Source organism: Panicum virgatum, chromosome 6K (genome assembly GCF_016808335.1).
Source record: "Panicum virgatum strain AP13 chromosome 6K, P.virgatum_v5, whole genome shotgun sequence".
Classification (NCBI taxonomy): domain Eukaryota; kingdom Viridiplantae; phylum Streptophyta; class Magnoliopsida; order Poales; family Poaceae; genus Panicum; species Panicum virgatum.
In genome coordinates this window covers 31,444,684-31,471,638 of record NC_053141.1, presented here as the reverse complement: position 1 = coordinate 31,471,638, position 26,955 = coordinate 31,444,684, and the positions used below count along the sequence as shown (strand labels likewise).

At 46.2% G+C, this 26,955-nt stretch overlaps 3 protein-coding genes across 3 annotated transcripts; 2 read left to right on the top strand and 1 right to left on the bottom strand.

Annotated features, from left to right (window-relative positions):
• The first annotated feature begins 1,582 nt into the window (after positions 1-1,582).
• LOC120713634 lies at positions 1,583-3,870 on the top strand. Its single transcript, XM_039999559.1, has one exon. The coding sequence runs from the start codon at positions 2,312-2,314 to the stop codon at positions 3,740-3,742; it is 1,431 nt and encodes a 476-aa protein (XP_039855493.1). The 5' UTR covers positions 1,583-2,311; the 3' UTR covers positions 3,743-3,870.
• Positions 3,871-9,557: 5,687 nt separating this feature from the next.
• Positions 9,558-12,821, top strand: LOC120713633 (receptor-like protein kinase HSL1). The gene is made up of 2 exons (XM_039999558.1): positions 9,558-12,176; positions 12,259-12,821. Exons 1-2 carry the CDS (start codon positions 9,611-9,613, stop codon positions 12,612-12,614), a joined length of 2,922 nt encoding a protein of 973 aa, XP_039855492.1. The 5' UTR covers positions 9,558-9,610; the 3' UTR covers positions 12,615-12,821.
• Positions 12,822-18,030: 5,209 nt separating this feature from the next.
• LOC120713631 (nudix hydrolase 15, mitochondrial-like) lies at positions 18,031-23,548 on the bottom strand. Its single transcript, XM_039999557.1, has 5 exons — positions 23,176-23,548; positions 20,077-20,219; positions 18,875-18,994; positions 18,289-18,535; positions 18,031-18,254 (listed from the first exon to the last, which is right to left on the bottom strand). The coding sequence occupies exons 1-4, from the start codon at positions 23,414-23,416 to the stop codon at positions 18,290-18,292; spliced, it is 750 nt and encodes a 249-aa protein (XP_039855491.1). The 5' UTR covers positions 23,417-23,548; the 3' UTR covers positions 18,031-18,254; position 18,289.
• Between the last annotated feature and the right edge of the window lie 3,407 nt (positions 23,549-26,955).

Genomic DNA, 26,955 nt, shown 5'->3' with positions numbered 1-26,955 from the left:
AAGGAGAACGTTTAACTAGGGCGCTGAATGGAAGATACTTGAAGAAGTACTACCCAAGTGTTTGGCAAGACACTTGAAGATAAAGATGGCCGGTATTTCAATATCGCCCTTAGTATTATTTTAGGCCTTAGTATTATTTTAGGCCACTGCTTCATTTGTAATTTCTGTATTCTTAGAGCATGTTTAAGTACTTGCTTTTTGGCTTGCATAGCTCACCAAAAAGGCAGGGAGCATATGTTAGAGGCCAAAATTGGCAATAACCGAGGCCGACCGGTCAGACCGGTCTGGGCCTGTAATCCGAGTAGGGTTAGGGTTTTGAGTATGGAGTTTTATTGTAACTCGATTTGGAAGGGGTACGTCCTCCCCGGCCTATAAATATAAAGACTGCGGCCGATTGAGGGTTTACTAACCACAATCGAATCAATACAATCTCTTTTACCATTTTTCTCAAATCCTAATCTTTTCCAACCCCTTTGCTGTTCTTTGTTCGTCTCTACGGCATTCAAGGGCATCTTGAGTGGCCTGCCGACCTCAAGGCAATCCTATTTCCTCAAGCTCCGACGGCGTCCCTTCCGAGCTCGAGGTTCCAGGTCTTCGTGTGTTTCTGCCTTCAACCGGTCTGACCGGTTGGAGCGGCCGGTCTGACCGGTCGCCGTCTGAAGTCCGCTGGTGACGATCGTTGCGATCCGTGCGTGCTAGCGCTCCGGTGTGTCGACCAGAAAAGCATCAACAAATGAAAAGAGAAAAGAAGAGCATATAGTCGAAAATATCAGAACTGGAACATTTTGCTTGTTGGGTGTCATATTCTAAAAGTCATGGGAATTGATGCCCAAATCCTGAAAGGCAAGTGAATTGACTGCCAAATAATAAATTTTCTCCTTGTAAATGCACCTTTTTTTTTCTATCAAACTCAATTTTAGTCCTTATCTTTGGCCTATTTTAGTCCTTATCTTTGGTCTTAAAAAACTTGGCATTAGAGCAACCAAGCTCGACTAGGAGGAGTCTGCCCAATCATTGTCGAACTTGGTTCCTCGTAATATTAAGGTGTTGTTTGTTTTCCAAGACTTTTGTTTAGCCCCTATCACATTAAAAGAAATTTTACTATTTAGGATTATCAAATAAAATCTATTTATAATTTTTTTTGACAGATAAGTGCTAATTCGCGAGACGAATCTAATGAATCTAATTAATCCATAATTTACTACAATAATGCTACAGTAACCATTTGCTAATTATAGATTAGTGTACCGCATTAGATTTGTCTCGCAGTTTAGCCCCAGGGTTGTGCAATTATTTTTGTAATTAGACTTCATTTAATACATCTAAATGCTAAAAAAAATTGATATAACATGGTTTAAAGTTTAGTCCCTGGAACCAAACAACTTCCAAAGGCATAAGTCCCCCACCACTAGAACTAAGGGCTTATCTGAGTGCTCATGGAGCAAATCCTTGGGTAAGTGAGTAAGTGATCCTCAGGGGAAATTCAGCGGAGGATAGTCCTTTCAGGAGATAATCCATTATATCCATTTTGAAGGACCGGAGGATATTATACTTACTATCAATAGAGTGCAAAGATATTCCAAACATTAATAACGGCATTAAATTAAGGTGAGAAAAATCAATTTTGTTGTTGATTGCTACCATGTGCTTAAGTCGCTGATATATGCTGTTTATTACACGCTAATACTCTCTTCGGTTTTAAATACGTAAACCTCATATATTTAAAAACGAAGGGATATCATAGGAGCATTAAAAGAAGATTCTGCAAAAACAAAGGTGCATATCTAGAAGCCACTCTACAGACCCATTTGTAACATGTTGGCAACACCAACACTTATTATCCTTTGTCCTTACCCATTGGCTTTTGGCCATTGACTCGGGGTCAACCTACTGACGAGGCTAGTGGAAGCAAATTCAGTGTGTGGACAAAACCGGGGAGGCCCATGTGTCCTTCCTTGGTCCCTCTCACAAAGGCAAAAGATGAAAGCGGCGGACCCTGCATGCTTAGTGCTTGACTGACTTTGTGAGCTCTAGAACTACTCTTCTTGTTGCAAAGAAAATCTGTCAATACAAGTAACCTTTTGTTTCCAATGCAACTGCAAGTAGCCTTTTTTTCAAATTTCAAGTGGCCGGGATGCAAAGTTCGAGTGGAAAGATTGTGCACGCCGCCTTCCATGTTGCTGCAAAACCTGTCTATACATGTCAAACAACCACAGATTGCCAGTGCCATTGCTTGCTCAGCAGTGCAGAGCAGAGTGCTAGCGAAGAAGGCAATTGATCTTGTCCTTCGTCCTTGCTTGCTTATTGACAGATGGGCGATTCCCATGCCGTCGACATCGACTCCCTGGCCCGGCAGCTGAGGGAGGAGCTGGCCGCCGCCGACGCGCCGGCGCCGCGGTTCGCCAGCGGCTGCCCCATCGTCATCGCCGAGGTCGGCGAGCCCACCCGCAACGTCGACAACCACGGCGACTACGACCCGCACCACGTCTCCATCGGCCCCTACCACCGCATCAGGAACCCGCACCTCGCCAGGGACGATGAGAAGATCCGGTGCCTCGGCGCCGTCATGTCGGCCTCGACCGCCGCCGCGACGCTGGAGGAGTACCTCGGCGAGGTCGCGCGCCTCGAGGGCAGGGCCGCGAGCTGCTACGCCCACGCGTTCGAGCAGCACATGGACAGCGCGGCGTTCGTGCGCATGCTGCTGCTCGACGCCTGCTACGTGCTCATCCGGTTCGGCCGCGTCGTCGAGGCCGCCGCGCGCCGCGGGAACGGCGGCGGCGGCGGCGCTCCCGGGGCCGGTGGCCACGAGCAGGGAGGGCTGCGCCGCGGCGCAGACGCGCCGTCGGTGCGCGCCGACATGATGGAGGCCGTCGCGGTGGTGCGCGACGTGCTGTATCTCGCGGAGAATCAGATACCGTTCTTCGTCGTCGACGCGATCCACCGGCTCGCCGTCCCGGACGCCGGCGTCTCCGCGGCGGACGCCATCGTGGAGTACGTCCGCGAGCTCCTGCGGGGGCAGCAGTACTCGGTGGCCACGCCGGCGGCGGCGGAGCCAGGCAACCTCCTGCACCTGCTGCACGTGCACTTCGCGCCCACCGCGCTGTCGCCACCCACCAACGTCGGCAAGGTCACCGGCGGCAAGCGTCCGGTTGGGCGGTGGCGCACGGCGACGGAGTACCACTGCGCCGGCGTGGGGTTCAGGGCCCGGCCCCTCGGCGGCAAGGGCGGCGCCCGCTCGATCCTGGACGTGGAGCTGGACGGCCGCGGCGGCGCGCTGGAGATCCCTCGCCTGAACGTCGACGCCGAGACGTGGCGGCTGCTGCGCAACCTGATGGCGCTGGAGCAGAGCAACCCGGCGGCGGCGGGGAGCCGCGTGACGGCGTACTGCGTCCTCGTGTCGCAGCTGGCGTGCACGGCGCGGGACGTGGAGCTCCTGTCCAGGCGCGGCGTGATCTCGCACGGCCTCGGCGGCCACGGCGAGGTCGCCGAGCGCCTCGCCGGGCTCTGCAGGGGCGTCGCGTTCGGGGCCGACGACCCCGCCGGCAACTACCTGCACGCGACGTGGCAGGCGCTGGAGGGGCGGTTCCGGAGCCGGCCGCGGCGGTGGGCGGCGTGGCTGATGCTCAGGTATTTCAGCAACCCGTGGCTCGCCGTCGGGCTCGCGGCGGCGGCGCTGGGGCTGGTTTGCACGGTGGTGCAGGCGGTGTACTCTGCCTTGAGCTACACACCGGGGGGCACGTAGGAATTCGGAGCCACATGACAAATTGATAAGTCAATAGTGGTGTGCCTAAGGACCGTAGGACACCTTGCATGTCCTTTTCTTCTCTCTCTTTGTTCAGCAAAAGGAATGGGCTCTCTGTTACTGGTAAACCGAAGTGGTCTCCTAAAGACACTACTACACTAAATATTAACCGAGGCGTTTTAACCGCCTCGGACCTATCATCACAGTAAATAGTCTATTTTCCGAGGCGGTTGTCTGCCCGCCTCGGTTAATCGAAAAGAAAAAAACAAAAAAATGAAAGTCCGTGGACAAGCCCGCCATGCCCATCCATGGGCCTGCCGAGCCCATCCACGGGGAGGCCGCCGCCACGCCGCTGCTCCCGCCGTTGCCGGGGAGGCCGGATCCGCTCGCACCGTCGAAGGGGGAGAGCTCGCCGTCGCTCCTTGCCGGATCCGGGCTCCTCCGCGTCGGATCCTGCTCTGGCGGGACGGAGGAGGAGGACGCCGCGTGGCCCTGCTCAACACCTCGACGGCTCGGAGGAGGGGGCGCGCAGGGGCTCGGAGGGCGCACATGCTCCGCTGGCGCCAATGCCGCCGCCGGCACCCGCCCCCGGCGGTCCGCTGTGCCTCCAGCTGCCTCCTGTCTGGCTGCGCGCTGGGGCTCGGAGGGGCCTCGGAGAGGGCACGCAGTGGCTCGGAGGGGGCAGACCACCCGCCGCCGGTCTTGGGGGGGGGAGAGAGAGAGAGAGAGACTGTAATAGGGAGGGAGGGAGGATTAGGGTTTTGTTTTTTTATATACCCCTCTCAGCAACTGGGCTCATATGGACTTGGTCTGGGCTTAGTCTATTAACCTTGGTGGACCACTATAAGTGGACCGCCTCTAAAAATAGGACTATTAACCGAGACATTTATTTTAATGGTAACCGCCTCGGTTAATCAATTTTGCGAGGCGGTCTTTGTAATCGCCTCGGTTAATAGAAAATAACCGCCTCGGCTAATCGATGGCATTAATCGAGGTGGTTTTTTAACATGCCTACTTCCGAGGCAATTTTAAAGCGCCTCGGTTAATGAAATTTTGTAGTAGTGAGATATGCAACCGACGCTCATTGTTCTTGCCATCACCAATGTGAGTTGGAGACTCGGAGTTGCACCATTAACCAAGATCTTTCCCTCTATGTGATGTCCTTAACGTGATCGAATTTGTAGCCCAACCTTCCAACAGGCTCTGGTAGTTTAATCCGTGGTGGAGCACTCGGTAATAAAGGTAAATATCCTGGCTTCTGAACATGGCCGGTGGCAAACTTATGCAATCAATATTAATTTCATGGCTCTATTGGTTGTCATGTAATCTATAAGGTTTTATAGCTTCCCCTATAGCTATTTGAGGCAGGATACAACTATTGGAACTTATGTGCAATTTAGCTGCTATAGCTCGTTATACCCTAATTTAGCTCATTAATAGGTTTTAGAGTCCAGCCGCTAAGCCCCTTAACCCGCTATTTAGAACCAATCTCTCTGTTCTGCTGGCAAATCAGCACCAAATCAGCACCAGCTACCAGCCACAGCCAGCCGAACACTGTAAGGTCCAATCTGAATTGCAAATAGTACTAAGCAGAAGAAGTTGGTGTGTTCAATTAAAAGCGAAAAATTAAGTCTAAGTAAATTACAATAAAGTTTCTATGATGAACACATTCCTTATATAAAAACCAGCAAGAGGGGTGGTAGAAAGGTGACAAAAAAACGGGGGGAGGGTGTCCTAGGACATACCTTTGACTTGCTATGGTGAGGTGCACACCAACAACCCATGCGTGTACACATGCCGACTTACAAGGCCAAGCCTTGTTAACTAGTCCGCGAAACAGCATCATCCAAATTAACCCAAAATTTTGTTGTTTTGCATCACCACTTCACGTGCTTTTCATCTATAATCTATCTCTGTGATATAATCCCTGTCATATTAAGGAGGAGCATAGGGTATTATACATACAATCAGTTTAAAAAACATTCCAAATAATGAAGACAAAATACCCACAATTGTTCATAAAAACTCCAAGCAATTTCAGATAGAAAAATCAGTCCCTAAGCTACAATCATCATCTTCAATCATTCAATTTGCATTGACAGCCGACACGGCAACATGTTCTGCCTTTGATGGCAAACAGTACTGTAATCAGGAAGATGCATGCCATATATAGGCGTGATCTTATTAGGCTTTGATTATGTCCGGTTCCATATACCATCTTTGTTCGCAAATACATGACGCCTAAGAAAATGTGAAGTTAATTCTCTCTAAACTTTGGTCATGCAAAGAAACTATAATTGGTATGAGTTTTGCTATGGTACTCCAACAGTGAGCCATCCATTTAATTAGAGTATTTTACTACGGTACTCCAATTACTTCTTATAGAAGGTAAGAGTTCAAATAAATCAGAGGCGTTGAATATGAGGAGATAAAACAATTTATTAAATAGAACTATACCTATATAATATACATGGGCTTACCAATGTTGATCCTTTTTATCCTTTTCTTCAAGATTAATGATATTCCTTGGATTTAATTCAATTTCTTGATTCTAATATTATTGTGGCATCTTTAATTTTGGACATCACTTGCTGTTCATATATATGCATTGATGAAATAAAATGTTTTCTGAGATGTTGTTGCCATTGTAGTTGTCTTTTCTTAGTTCATTCAGTTTTGAAGCAAAAAAAGAAATGTTATAGGATGTGTTTTTGGTTGGCGCAGGCCAGCCCAAGCCTGCGAATCTGCTGGTATTTGGTTTGCTTGCATATCTCATGTTGCATCGGCAAGTTTGTATTTATTAGGCTGTATAAGGGCTGTCGTCCATACACTAGCTAGCTAGGTTGGTGCAATATATAGATTGTCTCTCAGTTATTTATAATAAATCTGACAGAGTGGCAGTATTATAGTCTTAATATTGGGAACATATCAGGTGCAAATCAATTTTTTTGCAAATCGTGCAAACTTCAACCTAGGTCATCGGATCAACATCCAAGGGACATGGAGGGATTGGGTAATCACACTTTTGCAAATCCCCCTCCCACTCCCCCTGGGCTCCCCATTGTATGTTGATCTGGTGGCCCAGGTTGAAGTTTTCATAGTTTGCACGGAGAGGTTGGTTTGCACCTGATACATTCCTCTTGATAATTATATATGCATAACATTTAAAATTGCGAGCTATCTTACTATTATTAATTGAATGCTCCATTTAAACATCAACGTGAACCCACCTAGAATTCTAGGTGGACACTCTAAAATAATAGAAAAATTCACATAAAAATTAAAAACATCCGGCCATCAATCCGACAACTCTAATAATAATAGTTATTGAATATGCTATCTTTTCTAATAAATTATTTACCTCTACAATTATGAAAATAGATTAAAGTAACCCCTAACATATATCTAAATTACCCACCTCTACTATTATAAAAGAAATCTAAAATAACGTCCTAATATTCACCTACATATATGTCATTTTATAATTAATGCAAATAACCCTCTAATTTTGCATCTATATTATTCAATTATGTTATTATTAAAAGTTAAACTAAATTCTAAATTTGAATCTAAAATATACAATTATAACAAAATACTATTTTGTATAATTCTAATTAGTTCATTGCGGGAGCACGCATTGATAATCTAAGTATATATGTTTAATTCACGCACTGTCGTTGTCGTAATGCCATGGAGCGATGCACATAACTGAGCCAATGCTCACTCCGGCACGTTTGCATGGCGGTTAGCCATTTACTCTGTTGCTCATGTAGTTAAGCAGCCATGTACGGTGATCAATTCAGCTACTTGCCAGGTCATCTCAATCATATTTCATAGATTCAAGAAATTCTTACTTGACTTGGTGTTAATTATAGAGCACTAGTCACTGTAAGAGTAAGAGGCAAATGGAAGAATGTTGGCTGAAAATCTTGAGACTACATTAAAAATCAATCATGGGCCGGAGTATGGAGAGCATCTCATGCGCGCTGGGCCTCACTGCCTCTGTAGACACATGCTTCTCTTCTGAAACTCCCAGCCACAAGCCCAGAACGGTGCGACTATCTTTGTGCACGTGCTGCCACAAGCCAGACTGATATGGGGAACTGCAATCTCTGCCTTCTCAAACTCCCACAATGCAACCAGTAAAATATTTCTGCGGGCACTACTAATTTCCCATTTGTCACGCTACCTAGATTGCATAACTTTATCTTTTCGCCAATCTCAATGGGAGTGTCATGAAAGTGTCACGAGGATTAAATTTGCTGAGATCGGCAGAAGAGAGAGAAGGAAAAGTGTAATAAGATGTGAGAGGAGTGCCATTATCATGGCACTCTTCCAACTTAGTTATCTAATTTACAGCCTTGGTAACTGTACTATGATACTCCACTGAGGAAAATCGGATAACAAACATGCTCATCTTTGCTGTTTATCAAGGTATATGCATGCTTCTCCTTTTCTTCTCCTGCATTGCTTCACTATCTGTCAAGACTCAAGCAGGTTCGGAGGGATGCTACAAGCTCAAGAAGGCAAGGCACTCATCAGAAGACCATGGTTGATGGAGCAGCCTGTGGCTCAAGCTTTGCTAACAAGAACATGGTCTGGGATTCCAGGAGAAGATATACGAGAGGAACCCTTTTTGTCTCAAATATGCTGCTTGCATTTTTCCACTTCTCTACATGTTCACCGTACAATTAATCTCCTGTATGAATTTGTTGCTGTGCTTGAGAACATGTTCGCACCCATGTCTCTCGTACACTTCAAAGTATCAGTAACGTGTTTGTGACATGCAATTTACATGATTAACAGGGTTGTTGTGCTCCACTTTGCATCCACACCTCTCCCATGACTTCCCTCCTGCAAGGTAACTAACTAGAATTTTCGAGTCCCTATGTGATGAAAGTATGTAATATGTAACCAATAGTGGGGCTGATTGTTTCCCGCAATTTTTTAAACTCCGGTTACATTAAAAGAAATCTTACTATTTAGAAGTATCAAATAAAATTTGTTTATAAAATTTTTTTGACACATGTGTGCTAATTCGCAAGACCAATCTAATAAACCTAGTTAATTCATGATTTACTAGAGTGATGCTACAGTAACCTACGACTAATTATGGATTAGTATATCTCATTAGATTCGTCTCGCAATTTAGCCCCAGGATTCTACAATTAGATTTGTAATTAGACTTTATTTAATAATTCTAAATACTAAAATTCTTTTTGACGTGACATGGTCTAAAATTTAGCCTCTGGATCCAAATAATCCCATTATCACTTTTTGTGTAAGTAAATGTCTGCTTTCTCTTAAATTTGAGTTGCCAGTTAAGAAATGTTGATGAACTGCACAGTGCAATCGCTTAAAAAGTACGAGGACTCAAGCATGACGTTTTGGTGATGACAATATTCGCACAAAAACCTTTTTTCTGTATGGCATATTCGTGTTTGTATCTATGGGCCGGCATCCCTATTCTGAATTACGATAAATTTTACAGCATATGGTGGACATGTCATTCCACGTAATTTCCTAAATCAGCTCAAACAATTCGAAATTATAATGTCAAAGGATCACGAAAAGACAAAAACTAGAAAATGTGTGTTTGGATTTCTGATATATATACATTTTTCATGAAAGTCGCAGGGATGGTGTGGTTTCCTTGCCAAACAAAAAGAAAGGATGATGTGCTTCAAACGTGGCAATTTATAATCAAATTTTGACTCAAATATCGTTCCTCTAAAAAGAGTCAAACAGACATGGGCCCACCCGTCAGTCCCCACACTTTAAAACCCCCCACTTCCCTTGACGGCGGTTAAGCCCGCCCCCCACTCCCTCCACTTCCACTTCCACTCCACCCCACTCCACACCTCCCCCATGACTCCCCTGCTCCTCCTCCGCCTCCTCTGCGTCCTCCCCCTCGCCGCCGCCGCCGCGCTTCCGGCCAATTTCGCCGCGCTCCTCGCAGCCAAGTCCAACCTCTCGGACCCCGCCTCCGCGCTCGCCGGCTGGGACCCGCGCCTCTCCCCGTCGCCGTGCCGCTGGCCGCACCTCCTCTGCTCCCGCGACCGCTCCGCCTCCGAGGCCCCCGCCGTCGCCTCGCTCCTCCTCTCCAACCTCTCCCTCGCCGGCGCGTTTCCGCACCCGCTCTGCTCCCTGCGCTCCCTCGCGCACCTCGACCTCTCCTACAACTCCCTGGCCGGGGCCCTGCCGCCCTGCCTCGCCGCGCTGCCGTCGCTCGCGCGCCTCGACCTCTCCGGCAACGCGTTCTCCGGCGAGGTGCCGGCGGCCTACGGCGCCGGGTTCCCTTCCCTCGCCACGCTCAGCCTCGCGGGCAACGAGCTCTCCGGCGCGTTCCCGGGGTTCCTGCTGCTCAACGTCACCGCGCTCGAGGAGCTCCTCCTCGCGTACAACCCCTTCGCGCCGTCGGCGCTGCCGCCGCAGTCCTTCTCCGGCCTCCCGCGGCTCCGCGTCCTGTGGCTCGCCGGGTGCGGCCTCGTCGGCGGGATCCCGGCGTCGGTCGGGAGCCTCAAGAGCCTCGTCAACCTCGACCTCTCCACGAACAACCTCACCGGCGAGATTCCGGCGGCCGTGGGGAGGTTGGAGAGCGCCGTGCAGATCGAGCTCTACTCCAACCACCTCGTCGGGCGGGTGCCCGATGGGCTCGGGCAGCTCAGGCGGCTGCGGTTCTTCGACGCTTCCATGAACCGGCTCACCGGCGAGGTACCGGCGGACCTGTTCCTCGCGCCGAGGCTGGAGAGCCTGCACCTGTACCAGAACGAGCTGTCCGGCCGCGTGCCGGCGACGCTGGCGCAGGCGCCGGCGCTGGAAGACCTCAGGCTCTTCAGTAACCGCCTCGCCGGGGAGTTGCCGCCGGAGTTCGGGAAGAACAGCCCGCTCCAGTTCGTCGACTTGTCGGACAACCGGATATCTGGCCGGATCCCGGCGGCGCTGTGCGGCGCCGGGAAGCTGGAGCAGCTCCTGATGCTGAACAACGAGCTGGTCGGCCCCATTCCAGCGGAGCTCGGGCAGTGCCGGACGCTGACGCGCGTGCGGCTGGCGAACAACCAGCTCTCCGGCGCCGTGCCGCCGGACATGTGGGGCTTGCCGCACCTGTACCTCCTGGAGCTCGCCGGGAACAAGCTGTCAGGCGCCGTGGACCCGGCCATCGCCATGGCGACCAACCTGTCGCAGCTGCTCATTTCCGACAACCGCTTCACTGGCGCGCTACCGGCGCAGGTCGGCACCCTGCCCGCGCTCTTCGAGCTGTCGGCGGCGAACAACATGTTCTCCGGGCCGCTGCCGGCGTCGCTCGCCGTGGTTTCCACGCTTGGTCGGCTTGATCTGAGGAACAACTCGCTGTCCGGCGAGCTGCCGCAAGGTGTTCGACGGTGGCAGAAGCTGACGCAGCTGGACCTCGCCGACAACCGCCTCACCGGAACCATCCCGCCAGAGCTCGGCGAGCTGCCCGTGCTGAACTCGCTCGACCTGTCGGGCAACGAGCTCACCGGCGACGTGCCGGTGCAGCTGGAGAACCTCAAGCTGAGCCTTCTCAACCTGTCCAACAACCGGCTCACCGGCGCCTTGCCTCCTCTGTTCGCCGGCTCCATGTACAGGGACAGCTTCGCGGGCAATCCCGCTCTGTGCCGCGGCACGTGTTCCGGCGGCCGCCAGTCCAGCGCCGGCCGTCGCGGCCTCCTCGGCAGCGTCACCTCCATCCTCTCTGTCGCCGGCGTCGTCCTGCTCGTCGGCGTCGCGTGGTTCTGCTACACGTACCGGAGCCAACGGAGTCGGCACGCCGGGGAGCCGGGCGGCGGCGGCGGCGGCGGCGGCAGGCCCAGGTGGGCGCTGACGTCGTTCCACAAGGTGGAGTTCGACGAGGACGACATCCTGGGCTGCCTCGACGAGGACAACGTGGTCGGCATGGGCGCGGCGGGCAAGGTGTACAAGGCCGTCGTCGGGCGCGGCGGCGGCGGCGAGGACGCCGTCGTCGCCGTCAAGAAGCTGTGGGGCGGCGGGGGCAAGACGCCGGCGGCCGGCGGCGCCGCCAAGGACAGCTTCGACGCGGAGGTGGCGACGCTGGGACGGGTCCGGCACAAGAACATCGTCAAGCTGTGGTGCTGCTTCCGGAGCGGCGACTGCCGGCTGCTGGTGTACGAGTACATGCCCAACGGCAGCCTCGGCGACCTCCTCCACGGCGGCAAGGGCGGGCTCCTGGACTGGCCGGCGCGGCACCGGGTCATGGCCGGCGCCGCGGAGGGCCTCGCGTACCTGCACCACGACTGCGCGCCGCCGATCGTGCACCGCGACGTCAAGTCCAACAACATCCTCCTCGACGCCGAGCTCGGCGCCAAGGTCGCCGACTTCGGCGTCGCCAGGGTCGTCGGCGACGGCCCCGCCGCCGTCACGGCCATCGCCGGCTCCTGCGGCTACATCGCTCCCGGTGAGCTACCTACCTATAAAACTCGTAGTGTTTCGTGTGATTTGCCGACGGCGGCGACCTGACCTGGCGTTCGACTGGCCAGAGTACTCGTGCACGCTGCGCGTGACAGAGAAGAGCGACGTGTACAGCTTCGGCGTGGTGATGCTGGAGCTCGTCACCGGCAAGAGGCCCGTCTCGCCGGAGCTCGGGGACAAGGACCTGGTGCGGTGGGTGCACGGCGGCATCGAGCGCGGCGGCGTGGACGCGGTGCTGGACCCGAGGCTCGCCGGCGAGTCCAGGGACGACATGGTGAGGGCGCTCCACATCGCGCTGCTCTGCACGTCCAGCATCCCGATCAACCGCCCATCGATGAGGGCCGTCGTGAAGCTGCTGCACGAGGCGGCGCCGGCGCCTCCGCGGCCCACCGAGGCAGCCGAGGAGAAACCTCTTGATGTCTGACGCTGTTTGGACACGGCCACGTTAGATCATGACTGATGATAATCGATAGCTTTACTCACCACCGTCCACATTTGACAAATTTTAGCTCTTAAACGTTACAAAATAATCTAGCACTGTACCTCTTCATAAACTGATGAACTGAACTTGGAGCTCGATTTGTTCAAGAAGATTCACTTCGCACTATAGTAGTACGCTTCGGTGTCTTCATCATGTACTTGTTCCTTGAAGTAGTAAATTAGTTTATCTAATGGCAAAGATTTGATTCAGAAAGTGACACTGCTTCGACTAAGTGGGCCATTAGGATATGTCAGTGCTTATTTCCGGTCCTGAAAAGTGCTTCTGCTGAAGTTCAGCTTTTGAGCTTATAATTTGCACATTCAGTTATCCCATAGTAAATGGTAAGGATATTGGGACGAAATTAACCAGTGATTAGCATCGCTGCTAGTTGCCATTTCTGCATCAGGCTGCAGCCTTTTCCATGCGCCCTTGAGCAGGAAACACTCAGCAGTAGAGAGGAAACTGGGAAGGACTGAAGGACAGCATCAGAACAGGAAGCTGCACTGCTCACAAGCTGTGCTGACCTTCTAATTCATGTTCTGTCTCAACGAAAAAAATACATTCTTGTATGTTGCCTGCAGTGTTGGGATCCAAAGTAGGACGAGGCAATCTTGGTGTGTTTGCCTTTAGCCTGCATCTCCATGTGTGTGATGTGCAGGGGTGGACCATGGCTCTGCAGTGTGCTTGACTGCTTGTACAATACAATAATGTGCTCAATCATTCGCAGCCGTGACAGAAATTCTCTCTGATTTGGAGGTTGGAATGCTGAACCTAATCTTTTGGGCTACTTAAGTTCATGCGGACACCGCCGGATCAAGAATGCAATTGATAGGAAGGATGATGTGGAGGAATGAGTTCTCGGTGGATCTGAACTTGAGTTTTGATCTGCTCGGGAAAGGCACTGGTCGGTTCTGAATCTGAAGATGTTCAGGTTGACCGCTTGAGAGAGAGGAGGGATCAGGTGAATTTGGCTTGGCCGCTTGGGTCACGGCCTCACGGGATGAACAACGAGAGAGAGAGAGAGATTGACCCGTACTAATAGGGTTGCAGAGTCTGTTAGGGACAGACTAGACAAGAGGCTCTTCCGTGCAGCTTCAGCGTCAGAACTTTTTTTTTAATAAAAGCAGGAGCACTGTATGTCATTTAAAAAGAAAAAACATTTGTACATAACGCACCGAAAGATACATCACACAAACAAACGCGCGCACACACACATGTGGTGGTGGTTCAGCGTCAGAACTTCACACAAAGGATGGTAGGGCTTCTTTCTGCTGCGTGCATGTTCAGTGCTCTAATTGCAGATTTGCAGTACCCGTGGATTCACATTCAGGCTTGCGAGTTAAAAAGGGGGCCAGCCGCATTTGGATTCCAAAATCACGTCGAAATCTGCACGGAACCAACCAGTAGATGCCCGATAGGTTGATGCGGTTGTCGTAAATGACACATGAGCACTGTGCGCCATGCTACATGTACATTGCCATCTCTTGTTCTTTTCTTCTCGGAGGGCTCCATCGCCGTCTTTTCAGATGGGAGGAGGAGCAGAGGTAACTGGCAGTGGCAATGGCACCCGGAGGACGGAGGATGAACGAAACGAGGCGGATGGGACTAGACAAAGTGACCAGCTCCAAAGACAAGCCATGGACCCCCTACTGGCTACCACTCCACCATAGATGTAACTCTTTTTAGCTTGTCGTTTACCTTCACAGGTGAGCACCCCCTGTTGAAGTCTCAAGTCTCAACCCTAAAGGAGCAGCAGCCAGCAGAGAGATGGATAAAATCATATAATAGAAAATATTACATATATCCGTTATCCGTTGAACGATTCCGAAAAATAAAATAGCTTTACTGCAAGATTTAGCCATATCACAAAGAGTCCAATTAATACTATGGCAAGTACATGGCATGTACAAAGTTCTTGGATTTATATCAAGCAATCGTCTTTGCACTCTTTTATGGGCTCCCTTCATATTGGAGCCATTATCATAACCTTGACCCCAGATATCATCAACATTGAGACCAAAGGACTTAATGGAATCAACCATTGAATTGAAAAGCCCCTTACCATGTCATCTACCTTCAAGAAACCCAAAAAATACTCCTCACTTTTTTCCAGTAGACATATTAACACATCGAACCAATAAACTCATTTGTTCATGATGACTGACATCTGGGGTACAATCAAGAATAGCAGAAAAATATTTGGCCTCTTTAACAATTTTATGATTGAACTCGTAATCTCGGAAGCCAAAAGAGAAATCAACTCATTCTAAATTTTTTGACTGAGATAATGATAATGGATCTCATTCCTTTGAATACGTCTAAGGTGGTCTTGCATTACCAAATCAAATTCTCCCATCATCTCAACGCAAGCTAAGAAAATTACCATTCTGGTCATTGTAAAGTTGCTTATTTGATCCTCTAAAAGCCTAATTTCGTTTACCAAGGAATTTCACAGCAGCAATTATTCTAAATAAAACTTGCCTAATACACTCTTTCTCCTGTGCGATTTGATGCTGCAATTTTTTGTCAATTGTTTTATTCTTGCTGAGTCTAGCCCTCAATTCATTCCAAGAGTTCATGTTGGTAATATGCTCGATACTACCTTCATGTTCTCGTAGCCTCTGGTTGATGTGCCTCCAATCTTTGAACCCATCATGTGCCAATGAACTCTTGCAGTTTTCCGAATTGAAAAGCTTACAACAAAAGCAAAACACTCTATCAACATGTTTTGAATAGACTAACCACTTTCTATCACGAGCCTCCCCATTACGCATTTTTTTAGAGTAATGAGTGTATGAAAAATATCTCCCATTGGCATCCAAAGGAAACACACCATTTTCTTCTCTTATACGGATATGAATAGGCATAATTCAGTCGTTCATCCATCAATATCCATATTATGGTTCACTGTCATGCCGCCAAATCACGTGATGCAGTAGTAATGAAGTAGGACGCCAAACTATATGGCACCGTTATTTTTTAGGTTAATTAGTTTTGTGCTATTACAATTTCTCAAGTTCATTGATGTGTCATTACAATTCATCTATTTGGAGATATGTCATTACAATTCATTTTCTGCTTGAGATATGTCATTTTATACGTATTTGATGCTCTTAGGTCCACTCGCAGGTCTCCGTATTTTCGTATAGTCCAAACTACTCCTCTGCCTCCCTTCTCTCCACTTGCTGATATGTGGGCGCCACATCATCTTCTTCCTCATTCCTTTCTTCTTCCCCTCGTCCCCTCTTTTCTTCCTCTCTCTCTAGCCATGGCGTCCATCCACGACGGCCGCCACGCAGGTCGGCCTCCTCCCCCAGCCGCCTGGCTCCGCGCCGCTGTTGCCTCCTCCATGCCGTGCGCGCCGCTGCCGCCGCCGCCTCCTCCATGCCCAAACTGGTGCGGATGCTAATGCTGCGGCAGCGTGCGGTGGCACCGCACGGCTTGTCGCGATGACGCGCTCCTCTCGGTCAGCCGTCGCAGTGGCGGTGCTTCTCCTGCTGTTGCTGGTGCTACTGCATTTGGCCGGCGCCGTGGCGCCGAGCGGCAGGTGCCGCTAGACTTCAAGGTCGCCATCAACGCGGACCTGACCGGGGTGCTTAGGACGTGGATGCCGTCTGGGGACCCCTGCGCCTTCGTCAGGGTCACCTGCGCCCCGGCCTCCAGCGCTGTGCAGTGCCTACGCATCGCCGGCGAGATCCTCCTGATGCGCGGGCATGAAGGAGCGCCTCGGCGGCGGCAGCGTGCAGGGCATGGAGGAGCGTGGCAGTGGCGTGCGGCCAGGCAGCCGGGGGGAGGGGGCGACCTGCGTGGCGTCCGCTGTGCATGGACGCCATGGTTAGAGATTGAGAGGAAGGAGAGAGGGGATGAGACGAAGAAGATGATGACGTGGGGCTCACATGTCAGCATGTGGAGAGTAGAGAGGTAGCAGAGGTATTTTGGACCATACGAGAATATGGAGATCTACGAGTAGACCCAAGAGCATCAAATACGTAAAAAATGGCACATCTCGAACAAAAATCGAATTGTAATAGTATATCTCCAAATAGGTGAATTGTAATAGCAGACCGGTGAACTTAAGAAATTGTAATGACACGGATCCAATTAATCCTATTTTTTTTACAACGACATAAAATTCTACATGATACTATATGATGCTAAAGATGTGGCACCGTGACATTCAACAACGCCGTAAGAAGGGTCCATTTTTAGTATTCTTTTCATTGAGGATCTAGATGTAAAAGTTTTTATAAAAAAGGCTAAATTACAAAAAAATATATGAGAGGGGGGATATGGAATATGTCCGCTAGGGATTTCTATCTCGATATACCCGTTGGTTTGAACTGCGGGAAAAGAAAAAATATTATTTATGTAGTTAAATAATCAGAAATATGTTGCATTACAGTTTTATCAGTCAAACTTTTCTAATTTGATCACCAATTTACGACGGAGAATTAAGCAGATTGGCACGTTTGAGATTCCATGAAAATGTACTTCCATAGCATAGTTTCCTACAAATTAGTAAAAGTTTTGCCTCATAGACCAAGCAAATGTTCCAAAACGACTTGCTTTTACCATAAAAAAAAAACGAATTGCTTTTGTGCATGACAGCATGAAATTGTAAGGCATCATACGGATTCTAGCATTCTACCCTTTGTTCCACACCAGGGCAAAGCCGGGCCATGAGTAGACAGAGCTAGCATGCATAGGCAACAGAAACGCATGATTTGATATCCATGGAGATGGAGCCCTCCCACATGACGAACCCATAAAGCACTGCAACCCATGCCCAGTTCTAACCCAAAAGGCACTCGCCACTATTTAGGTTCTTTTCTGAATGCCCGTGAAAAATCCTACACTACCTACCCGGTCCAATGGGATTCAAAGCCAGCACAACAAAAAGCAACAGAAATGTGATGTGAAGTTGTCAAACGTGTAGCTGATAAAGGCGTAAGAAAATCTACGTACTGTCCTTTCAGTTGCACAAAAGAAGTAAAGAACCTCCATGATCTGCACGCAGACTAGGAGATGCACAAACTGGCTATCTATTACTATTATCTACTGTGCCATTCACCTTTATTCATCTGCTTTTGTGTCTCAGCATCCAATTACATAGCTCATGCAAAAGTTACCTCCGTCAAAAGGTGTCCACACTAGAATTTGTGTGAAGCAGAACACCCACTAGTGTGATCGATGGAAACCCAAAAAAAGGCTCACATGTTCTGATTGCAGTGGGCAAAATAGTCAAAAGGAGACTGCAGCATAGATTCATCAGAACCAGTGGCCAAATGCAGGTCCAACAGGATCAGTAACACAAAAAATGTTCACACACCTGTAATCCTTATGGACAAAACATCAGAAGTACAGCCTAACTTGCATGCAATCAAATTTCATTAGAGCATGTGCTTTGTTCGCATCAGCGGGACAATCAGCTGTGTACTCTGATATTAATACATTGTTCTTTATAGTCAGTAATACCGTTACCTTATCATTTCACTTTTGAAAAGAATACAAATCATGTGGAAGAATATGATTTTGCACTCCCCTTCGACTATACAACTTCCTATGCACAAGTCTGGTGTATACTCCCATCGGAGATAATTGAGATGGCATTGTACACATTAGTGTTTCACAGGTCCTGATGATGGCATGGAACAACACTCCTTTGAGTACTTCGGCAAGTTGAACTGTGCTCTTTTCTCAGGAAAGTCCGGTTGTCGCTGGTATACAACTGAAGCAGCATGGATCAGGATGCCGGCAGTCAGGCCCCAGATTATGTACTTCTCATCTCCTTTCTGATAAGTGAAGTGATGGAGTGTGAATGGCTGCCCCATCCATTCTAGCTCATCAGAGGTCCGGTTCTCATCCTGCACCATTCACCACATGTAGATCACTGGATAAATGGCACTGGGATGTCAAGTAAAATGGAACAAGTTCCTCTTATCTGACTTTGCAAATGAGTGCTAATTTTATATGATGGTCTATCATAGTTTTGCTGTTCTGGCAAGTAAGACATGCATATCATCACAGAGGGTATATTACAGCAGTGTAGTAGCACAGTTAACATGCTTTATCAGTAAACTAGTTATTTTTGTGGTACATGGAAAAGCCAGTTTCACAATAAATTACCATATCAAATAAAAATGTTATATGAAAAATCCTACGCAGTCTGTAGTTAGCATGGTAAGAACACAAAGGATACTAACCTTGAGGAACATCTCCAGGGGAACATCGAAAATTTCATCCACCTCGGCAACATTAAGAACAGGTTTAAACGCTTGTATGTCTGACAGTATGCCAATAACAGGAACAACTACCAGAAGATGCTGCCAAAGACATGCAGAATATTTATAATGTAAAGATAGAATGAATAGAATTTGCGCATAGCCTATTAACTAAACAGTGAGACAACATTTTTTGCGGGGTATCCATTATTTGCCACATCAAGTACGGCACTTCAGGATTGCCATCCCATGCGTCACTGACATTTGGGACCTGAGACCACATGTCAGCGAGCAAGTGGAGGAAAAATCCTGAAATGCACATTTTGAGAAGCCGTATTCTATACGCATGTGTTGCAGTGAAACAAAGGAAGCTCCTGGCCTACTTGATTAGACATTTTACAACACATTCAGCAGCTGAATTTAGGAGTCTGCTTCTGCTCTATATCTGAATGATATGGATCGACATAAGTGGTGGGACATTTCCTATAAATTTCACATTAACTCCATGCTCATGTGACAGGTACCATAATAATCTTAATACACGTTTTGCGTGTAATGTTCACAGCCCGATTTTATCAACAAAAACTGAAAACAAAGTATTGACAGATTGATAATAAGGTGAACTTCCATACTGTGATCAAATCCAAAACAAGAACCCAAGGCTAAGAAAATAGTCATGTGTATGACTGTATAGTTCCTTAAAACAAAGACAATGTGGGACATCTTAACCAGCTGCAGAGTTCAAACATAGCAATGGCAGCACAACTGTATCGACATCATATCACAAAATGAATTTTCCAGTTTTATGATAGGTACAAAATTGCTATGCAACTAATTAAATTGACCTTATGATGGTAATCCAAGTCACTGCAAGGAGAAAAAAAAACGACTCCCTATGTGATGTGGAATGATTGCTGTCCCAGAGTAAAAAAAAAGTTATTTAACAAATGTGATCTTCTTTCTTAAATGCATCAGCAGTGCTCCTGCTTTGTTTGAAAAACAAAACAAATGTGACACTAATAGATTTTCTCAGATCCTGAAATTTGTTTAACTGCACACATGTATTTGGTTCCCTGAACAACAAAAAGAGAAAGGCCCTATGCTATTCCATTGATGCATTGACATGTTACCAACTGTGAGAAAATTTTCCATAGTGCTTTAAGTGAGAATAAAAGGAATTATACTTTGGACAAGAAGTGTTCAAGATATGTAACGATGGTAACCAGGGCTGGATCAAGCCCAATCTCCTCTTTTGACTCCCTTAATGCTGTTGCTGCATCATCAGCATCGCCCTCCTCAGCCTTTCCACCTGGTAATGCAACTTCCCCTGAAAATTCCAATGGAGATAACCAAATCCTAAATAAATGTATAAAATAGTATTCATAGTAAGTTATGCTCAGATGAATATTGTTAAGCTACCATGGGTCAGCTAACTTCCACGATTTGATATTAGGAAGGCAAGCTCTCTAAGGTAAATGAAACATAGGACCAAACTACTGATGTCCGAGACAAAACAAGAAGTCTGGGTCCATTTGGAATCTAGGTTGGCTGTGCCTGGAATTAATGTGGACTCAGCTTATTTTATTTCAGGGAGGAACATGTTTATTGAGTTGCATGCACCAACCAATTCAACCCAAAGGCTTAAGCTGATGGGAAGAGGTGGGCAATTCACTTAACTTCAACATTCCCCCTCACGTGCAGGCTTTGCTCCCTCAGGCCTGAAACACGGAAATTAGGAGTCGGATGCAATTATTTTATTTAATCGCATCGCACCCACCAGGATTCGAACATGAGACCTCTAGTTTTGATATCATATTGAGTTGAGAGAATTATTTCCTTGGCCCTAAAAAAGTTGCACTTTGTTTCTTGGCCCTTTTTCTCTTGAACTTGGCCATTTGGCCCCAAAACGAGTTTCATTTAATTTCTTGGTCCTTCCATCACCTGTAGTTAGGTCTACAGTTTAATTATATTCAAACGCATCAGTTTAGGTTTTTAACCAAGAAAACAATAACATAAAGGAATTTTCCGTGATTTTTTGATATTTTTCCTACTAGTAAAATAATTTCTAGGCATTTATAAATCTATTTTCAGTTTTTAAATCACAGAAAATCACAGGAACATGGTAAAACAGTGAAAAATTCACTTGAGTCATATCTAAGCATGCTCGATCCAGCAAAGATCACCAACATGCCATTTGAGCTATTGAAAAGTAGACATTGTTATTAATAGATCTTAGCCCTTCCGCCACTTGTAGCTATTTTTTAATAGCAATATCTACTTTTCTGTAGCTCAAATGGCATGTTGGTAATTTTGCTGGATCCAGCATGCTTAGATATGACTCTAGTGAATTTTTCACTGTTTTACCATGATCTTGTGATTTTCTGTGATTTAAAAAACGAAAATAGATTTATAAATGCCTAGAAATTATTTTACTAGTGGGAAAATACCAAAAATTCATGAAAAAATTCTTTATATTGTCATTTTCATGGCTAAAAATCTAAACTGATGCGTTTAGATATAATTAGATTGTAGACCTAATTGCAGGTGACAGGAGGGCTAAAAAACTAAACGAAACTCGTTTTGGGGCCAAATATCCAAGTTCAAGAGAAAAAGGGGCAAGACACAAAGCACAACTTTTTTTAGGGCCAAGGAAATAATTCTCTCTATTGAGTTGCATTCGCCAACCAATTCAATCCAAAAGCTTAAGCTGATGGGAAGAGGTGGGCAATTCACTTATACTTCAACAATGTTAATTACAACTCCTGAACTAAAGTCTCTCCTAAGCCAGGCAAATATAGCCACTAAGGATACTGCCACTGCTGAAATTTCTTTATTGTTCAATCTTACATCACTTATTCATTTGATGTGCCTAAAAGAACTGTTGCCAACATGATACGCCAAAAAATTGCTTGGTACTTCAGTTGTTTTTCCCTCTATCCCTAATCATTAACTACTACCATTAGGATTGCAACTTGGATCCACAGATCCCCACAGATCCCAGGCGTAATATGTTTTTCTTTCCTCGAATATAGGCGCATCCTATTTTAGATTTCTAATTTTGTGCTATGTCATGACAAGTATCGAATAACTTAATGTAAATGTGCTTCAAGTGGAGGATGGGCATAGTATCGCATGCAGCTCCTTGGTCTATTCCTAGGGTGCTGGTGAGTGAAAACTCCTTATCCTAAAAAACATCCCAATAAACGTCAAACATTTGGTCATGTAAATATGTAATGCACTGAGAAGGATCATCTGTACGGTATTATGTTGATATTATGTATTAGCAAGTCATAAGATATCAGAATTTTTTCATTATACTACTGACTATTGAACTTCTAGCTTTAGCCTGTCAAAGACTACTTATTTGGCAAACATTCAGTATGGTGACCAAAAGTTGGATGATGCTGAGGTGCATTGATGAGTAAGTTTTTCAATGTATATGCTGTCTAATTTATTTTCTTGGCATTGGATCAGCTTTGCGAGTGGTTCAAAAGTTACCAGATACCCAAACCACAATACCAGAATGCATCAGCCCTTTTTATTTGCGGGGTGCATAACCTTAGCCCTGGTAGCATGCAATTACAACAATTAAGCATCTCGAGCACCCTGTGTTTAGTATTTAACTTGTCTGTCACCTCTAGACATGCACCAATGCACTAAGATTCAAGTAATCAAGCATCAGTACGGATTGTTGACTCCCCAAAAAAGAAATGTGCTGATCAGGTAGCTAATGTAAATGGCGGATCCAGGGCCAGGGCTGCCCATGCTCTAGCCCTGGTTCTTGTCCTAAACATCCATGGAAGCTCGATAAACTTTATTTAGGAAAATAATACTCCATAGGGATTTTAGGCAAGTTCGAACTGGCTCAATCTTAGCTCGCAGATCATTTCTGGCTCCATTCCTGGCTAGTGTTATGAAAGATTGTGATGTATTCTCGCAAATTAGAGACAACCTAGAATCCTTCCATCCTAATGCTACATGTGAAAACAAACACCTCTATCATTTACAAATTACAATAAATGAAAACAAACACCTCTATCATTTACAAATTACAACAAATGATGACTAACAATTTTGAAGTCCATCGAACTCTGAAGTGGGACACGATACTAATGAGCAGCATCGCAAGCTCTGAGCTGCTGGGAAAAAAACAAGCCTATATTTGAATCCAATGCTTAAACCGGCGAATTAGCCCCCCCAAAAGAGATTACTGTCTGCTAACAATGTGCCAAGACTAAACTCGATGACGGAGAAGAGGGGAAACTGAGGGAGCCGGCACTCACCGGAGTGCGTGGAGAGGGAGGAGGAGCGCTTGGTGAGTATGACGCGGAGCTCGCCGGTGGCGCCCCGGAAGAGGCAGACCAGCACGGCAGCTCTCTGCGGCCGGAACAGCTCGCCGGCGCCGGCGCTGGGAGCGGGGGCCACCGCGTCGGAGGGCTCGTACGGGGAGGGAGCCGGGCGGTGGAGTCTCAGGCGGCGGATGAGAGACTCCATGTCCGCGCCAGGGCCCTCCTCCCCCTCCATGGCGGCGGGATCCGGGATCGGCGGAGCTGGCGAGCTGGTGGTGCCTTGGTGGGAGCGGCGTCGGCGGAGGGATTGCCAGTTTGGTCTGGCCCACAGCAAGAGTGTGCAGGCCGTGTACCCCGCAAGACCGTAGAAAGAATTTACGAAATAGTAGCACTAGTTTCGTGGAGTGTTGAAGAAATAGCCCTTGTCACATTCATGCTTAGGGGTTGTTTGGTGTGAGGGGCTAAATTTTAGTCTATGTCACATTAAAGAGAATTTTAATATTTAAAAGTATTAAATAAAATTTAATTATAAAACTAATTGCATAACTCTAGGGCTAAACTGCGAGACGAATCTCAGTATAATAATCCATGATTAGTAGACGGTTAATGTATCATCACTATAGCAAATTATGGATTAATTAGGCTCATTAGATTCGTCTCGCGAATTAGCACTCAGCTGTCAAAAAAAATTATAAACAAATTTTATTTAATATTTTAAAATAGTAATATTCCTTTTGATATGATAGGTACTTTAAAAAATTCCTGAAATCAAACAGCATCTTAGTATTCATGAAGCATCACTCCAAGTACCCATACCACTCACAAAATGGCACTCGTCCTCTTTTTTCTTTTGTTTTAAAACCCCCTACAATGTTACTAAATGCTTATCCTGTTGGCTGTGACCAGGGTTTTTTTTACCGACCAGTCGGATGAAACCGCTGCCGTCCGGTTTTGGTAAACCGGACCGGTTTGACCGGTTACCAGAAAAAACCGGCCAAATTCAAATTCCAAACAAAAAAATGACAGTTCAACCAGTTTCCACCGGTTAGCCGACCGGTTAGGTCCTTAAATCACTCCAGTTTGAGTGGTAACCGGGGCGTTGAAAAAAAAAACCGACGGTAGTCTTGCCAAGATTATCCTGTCCACGCCAATGTTGTCTCCCATTTCTGAACTAACATAGTGTAAAAATGGGGGTCTTCCCATTCGTACACCCATCTCGTCAGTGGCTGCATGCTGATGTCAGATATGAGATTGTGAAAAGAGCGCGAGGTATCGCTGTAGGAGGAAGAAGAATATTGTGGAGTGTTGTAGTCCGTCGGTCCAACTGTTCTCCTCTGCAATTGCGGTGCTCCATGGTCGGGGGCCCATTTTTTCTTTTTCTTTTTGGTTTAACTTCAAATGCCCGCAAAGTATACTAAATGAACGAATATTTAAAAAAATTGACACCATTAGATTCGTCACAACTTGAAGTATTTTTATAATTTTTTTAGGAATTTTTCATTTTTTTGAATTCAAATTTTAAGTTTTGAATTGGGGTGGTTTGAAACCGGCCGGTATCGGAACCGGTCCGGAAACCGCAGTTACCGGTGTAACCGGTCCGGACCGGTTCCGATCGGTAAAAAAAACTCTGGCTATGACTAGTAGCTGATGCTGATTTATTGTGAGAGAAAATTACTGCTGATTGGCTGGTGCTAGCGGCTAGTGCGAGAGAAAAATATTGTTGACTAGTTGCAGCCGAACAGAGCAACTTTTTATCCTAGTGCGGTAACTTCTTTTCCTCCTAAGCTAGAGCCAAGTTAACAAAAATTTATGTGTCTAGTGTGGTATAAAACAGTAAAAAAGTCTAATATATTATCAGTGACATGTGATTTATTCAATTTTTGCATGGTTACCGGATTGTCGAATTATTGTAAATTTATATGTACTAGTGTGGTACAAGACTATTCATAAGAAGCGTTAACAATCGCTTTTCATTTTTTTGATTTGTTGATGCATATTCCTGCATGGATATAAATATGTATTTCAGTTAGCCATTAACCAAATTGATTGAGTCGTAAAGGATTGTTTTTAAAGTTTTCTTGCTGATTTGATGGTTATTTAGCTAAAACCGAAACTTCAAAATTGATTTAATTATATACCCAACTTATGAAGGACACGAACAACCCAGAGTACTGCGCAATCTAAGCGGATGGGGGTGGCTGGCAATGAACTGCTGGATGATGAGCTAAGGCACATCTCCATCTCTTTTTTTTTTGGCATGGTGAAATTTGTTATCGGTGGATAAAAGGATAAAAAAAAAGGGAAGTCCTTACACCAATAGGGATAATTTAGTCTTTTTGCATGTGAAGAAAAGATAAAAGATAAATAAAGAATGGGAAAGGTATGTGTAGTGCTGTTTTATTAATCCATTTTGTAAAACCAGTGCTATTTAGTGGATACATAGATCTAGAGTGTTACTTTTTAGAGAAAAAAGTTGGCAACATATGTTATGCAAACCATCTTTGTATGCAAACTATGGAAACTCCAATCTGGGCAATCGGATCAACATTCAAGGGGAGGGGCGCAGAGACGTGGGAGGGGGATTTGCAAAAGTGTGATTACCCAATCCAAAGGCAGGTCCAGATTGTAAAATTATCCCATCTCCCATGCCCCTTGGATGTTGATTCGATGGCCCAGATTGGAGTTTTTATAGTTTGCACACGAAGCTGATTTGCATAGCATACATTGCCGAAAAGGTTTAATTTACTCCCTTCAAGTATTAGACCCCTAAACTATAACTTGGTTCAATTTACCACTAAAATATGTCATTTAGTTTATTTTATTCTATAATACAATTTATCTTTTTTGTTTCTCCATATGCAAGTTGAATTTTAATTTTAGATTTTGCATGGTAGTGGTGGGCATCACAATGCATATTTAAAAAGTTTATAATTTTTTCATCGTTATTTTTTATATAATTTTGAATTTAAATGATTATTTTCTTATTAAATATCCTAACCTATCAAAATAATGATAAAAATTATAATGTATTTTTCTAACATATGTGATGATGTGTACTATCATCTTGTTAAATTTTAACTTAAAACTTCACCTATGCATCGAAAAATAGAAAAGCTATTGTATTAGGGAGGTAATTTGAACCAAATGATATAGATTTTTTTTAGAGGGGAGGAACTAAATAATAGTTTAGGGTATTATTCAGACTTTGGCTATAGTTGGGGAAATAATTTAGACATTTTTATTTTTTAGACCCTGCTGGAACCGGTGCTCATCTGCCGCTCATGGAAGGTTAGGGACAGCTTGCATTTTTCTATATTTGTTTTATATGGACACACACACACTTCTTTATTGTTTTGCGTAGGACCCACACCGCATTGGTCCAAGAGTCGATTTCTTCTTTTGTGAGTACGTTGCTCTCTCTCCACTCCATGCATCGACTCGCCACTGGAGAAGCCGATAGACCGCAGGAAGCTACCTCTTTTTAATCTTAATTATCCAAAACTATGTGCATGTGCATTATAACATTCCAAATTTTAGCTGGATCGCATAATTCACGTTTGCAACGGATAATGCACACCCTTGCTTTCACCTCGCACAACTACCATATGTTGTCCATATCTACATGCAGACTAGGAGAGGCACTATCAAATCAATTGATGTGTTTCCTTTATTTTTTTTTGTTCCTTTGCTCTTTTATCTGCACCGTTCAGTTAAGTTGCCCATTCCAAAATAACCACGTTTCATCCTGGACTTTGGCCGTTAGATAATTGAATT

Bases quoted from the DNA above. Each gene is read 5' to 3' on its own strand.
- LOC120713634 (XM_039999559.1), top strand. From the start codon at position 2,312: ATGGGCGATTCCCATGCCGTCGACATCGACTCCCTGGCCCGGCAGCTG.
- LOC120713633 (XM_039999558.1), top strand. From the start codon at position 9,611: ATGACTCCCCTGCTCCTCCTCCGCCTCCTCTGCGTCCTCCCCCTCGCC. The intron at 12,177-12,258 runs GTGAGCTACCTA...TCGACTGGCCAG, and splicing joins CTGCGGCTACATCGCTCCCG to AGTACTCGTGCACGCTGCGC.
- LOC120713631 (XM_039999557.1), bottom strand. From the start codon at position 23,416: ATGGAGGGGGAGGAGGGCCCTGGCGCGGACATGGAGTCTCTCATCCGC. The intron at 20,220-23,175 runs GTGAGTGCCGGC...TGGAATTTTCAG, and splicing joins CTCCCTCTCCACGCACTCCG to GGGAAGTTGCATTACCAGGT. The intron at 18,995-20,076 runs GTATAATTCCTT...TGTCTTTGGCAG, and splicing joins TTGAACACTTCTTGTCCAAA to CATCTTCTGGTAGTTGTTCC.